The sequence below is a fragment of the Plectropomus leopardus genome, unplaced genomic scaffold (genome assembly GCF_008729295.1).
Source record: "Plectropomus leopardus isolate mb unplaced genomic scaffold, YSFRI_Pleo_2.0 unplaced_scaffold5055, whole genome shotgun sequence".
In the NCBI taxonomy this organism is placed as follows: Eukaryota; Metazoa; Chordata; class Actinopteri; order Perciformes; family Serranidae; genus Plectropomus; species Plectropomus leopardus.
Genome location: NW_024655490.1, coordinates 1 through 2,100, shown reverse-complemented (window position 1 = coordinate 2,100; position 2,100 = coordinate 1). Strand labels below are relative to the sequence as shown.

The 2,100-nt window shown below is 37.6% G+C and overlaps 1 protein-coding gene across 1 annotated transcript; it reads right to left on the bottom strand.

Annotated features, from left to right (window-relative positions):
• Positions 1-388: 388 nt before the first annotated feature.
• LOC121939553 (trace amine-associated receptor 13c-like) lies at positions 389-1,408 on the bottom strand. The gene has a single exon (XM_042482560.1). The coding sequence runs from the start codon at positions 1,406-1,408 to the stop codon at positions 389-391; it is 1,020 nt and encodes a 339-aa protein (XP_042338494.1).
• Between the last annotated feature and the right edge of the window lie 692 nt (positions 1,409-2,100).

The window sequence follows — 2,100 nt, the reverse complement described above, 5'->3', positions numbered from 1 at the left end:
CTTGTGCTGCGTTCAGGTGCCTTTCACAAGCTATTTAACCCTTTAAAACTCAATTGACTGATTTAAAAAAAAACATAGGGGGGACAGGCAATGATAAACCTGGCAAGAAATGTGGCACAAATTGTGAGAAATTAGTAAAATGTAATGAGAAAATAGGAAAAGACCGGAAAATTAGTCTTATTAGAAAATTATCAAAACTAGGGGAAAATATCCAGAAAACTTTGTATATTTATATCATCAAAAATTATTTTTAAAAAAGGGTGAAAAATGTCCAGAAATCAATGTAATTATTATAACTATATATTTATTTTATTGACATTGCTAAACAATTTCATGCCCCAAATGTAAAAATATCTATTTGAAAATGTCAAACAGTACAGTTTTCAAGTCATTTAACAGATATAGTCATGGTTGAGGAATTTGATGCAAATATTTTTAGCGTGACGATACAATATAAGCAACTTTTGAAGCAGGGATAAAAGAAGGCATAAATAATTGGGTTTAGAGTTGAATTAAAGTAACCCAACCAAACAAATGCTTCAAATATGGCAGCAGGTGTGCTGAAGCCGATGTAGGCATCAATTACAGAGTTAATAAAAAAAGGCATCCAACAAAAGATGAATGCACCGAGCACAATTCCCAGAGTCTTTGCAGCCTTATGCTCAGACTGTTTAATCAGCCCACCTCTGACTTTGTCATTTGAACAATTGTTCATATCTCCAATCTTTCTCACATGATCTTTAGCCACCATAAATACTTTGGTATACAGACAAACCATCACAGTGCAGGAAAAGAAAAAGCAGATAACACTGTCTAAAACTCCCCAAAGGCGGTTAAAGAGAAGGGTACAATTGCCAAGACAGTTTATTGATGCCATATAATCCTCTAACCCCTCAGTGTTTGCCTTTGAGTAAAGAAGTCCATAAGAGTAAAGAGCAGCTAGCGCCCAGCTGGCACACACCATAATCCAGGCCACTGACATGGTGATATTCCTGGAGTAATGCAGAGGGTTGCATATTGCTTGTTGTCTGTCTACAGCAATGCAAATCAGGTGGAAGATAGACAGAGTGGTAAGAAACATATCAAAGCTGGAGTGCAGCAGACAGAAGTCATCACCATAGAACCAGCAGCCATGAACGGTCCGGATGGCGCTGAAGGGCATCACAACAACACCCACAAGAAGATCAACCAGACCAAGAGATACAATAAGCACATTGGTAGGATTATGCAACTGCTTGAAATGACTAATTGACACAATGACAACAGAGTTCCCTAAAATGGTAACCAGCATGCCAAAGGCAAACAACAAGTAGAGGGCAACTTTGGCCCCCAGATTGAAATGTGCCCCAACACATGAGGAGTTAGAGCCAGGAAAACAGAACTGCTCCTGAGAAAGGCCAGAAGTCATCATAAACCCAAAAACATATGCCAAAACCTCAACAGAGAGAAGCAAACAGAGCCCAATAGTGAGAGGTCCATGGGAGAAATAGACGGAGCTCTGTGTTTTCTAACCCAAGTCACAGAATAGATTCCACCTTCAAATCACCTGATACACTGTGCTATCCAATTAAACGCCTGCTATTAACATTCACGGCAATATAGTCAATGAGAAATTAAAATATTTGCAATGTTTGCAACAATGGCCGAAATAACTTTTCATAGTTTTAAGAGGAAAATCGTTCCATTCATAGAAACAAAGAACGACAACCCCAAATCCAAAAACAGAATACATGATTTGCACTTTTATTTAGCCTGTATACAGCTGAATACAGTCCAAAGACCAGATATTTTAAATTATTTGCACTCACTCAGTACAGTTTCTGTGAATGATATGAACATAACCATGATGTGCCTTTTTGACTGTTTGATATTACTATTCAATCACAATCACATCCCTCCCCACCTCAAAAAAATCAGAACAATGACCATTAACTTACTTTTGATCTAGGATCCTTATAAAGCAACTTTATCGAAATTAGTGAATTTTTCTCCAAAACCCATTCCCAATAATGTTTACTCAAGAAAAAACCAATCAACTCTATCGAATGCTTTCTCGGCATCTAAGCAGAGAAGCATCGAGCGTTGTTTATCTTTTGCCGC

Bases quoted from the DNA above. Each gene is read 5' to 3' on its own strand.
- LOC121939553 (XM_042482560.1), bottom strand. From the start codon at position 1,408: ATGACTTCTGGCCTTTCTCAGGAGCAGTTCTGTTTTCCTGGCTCTAAC.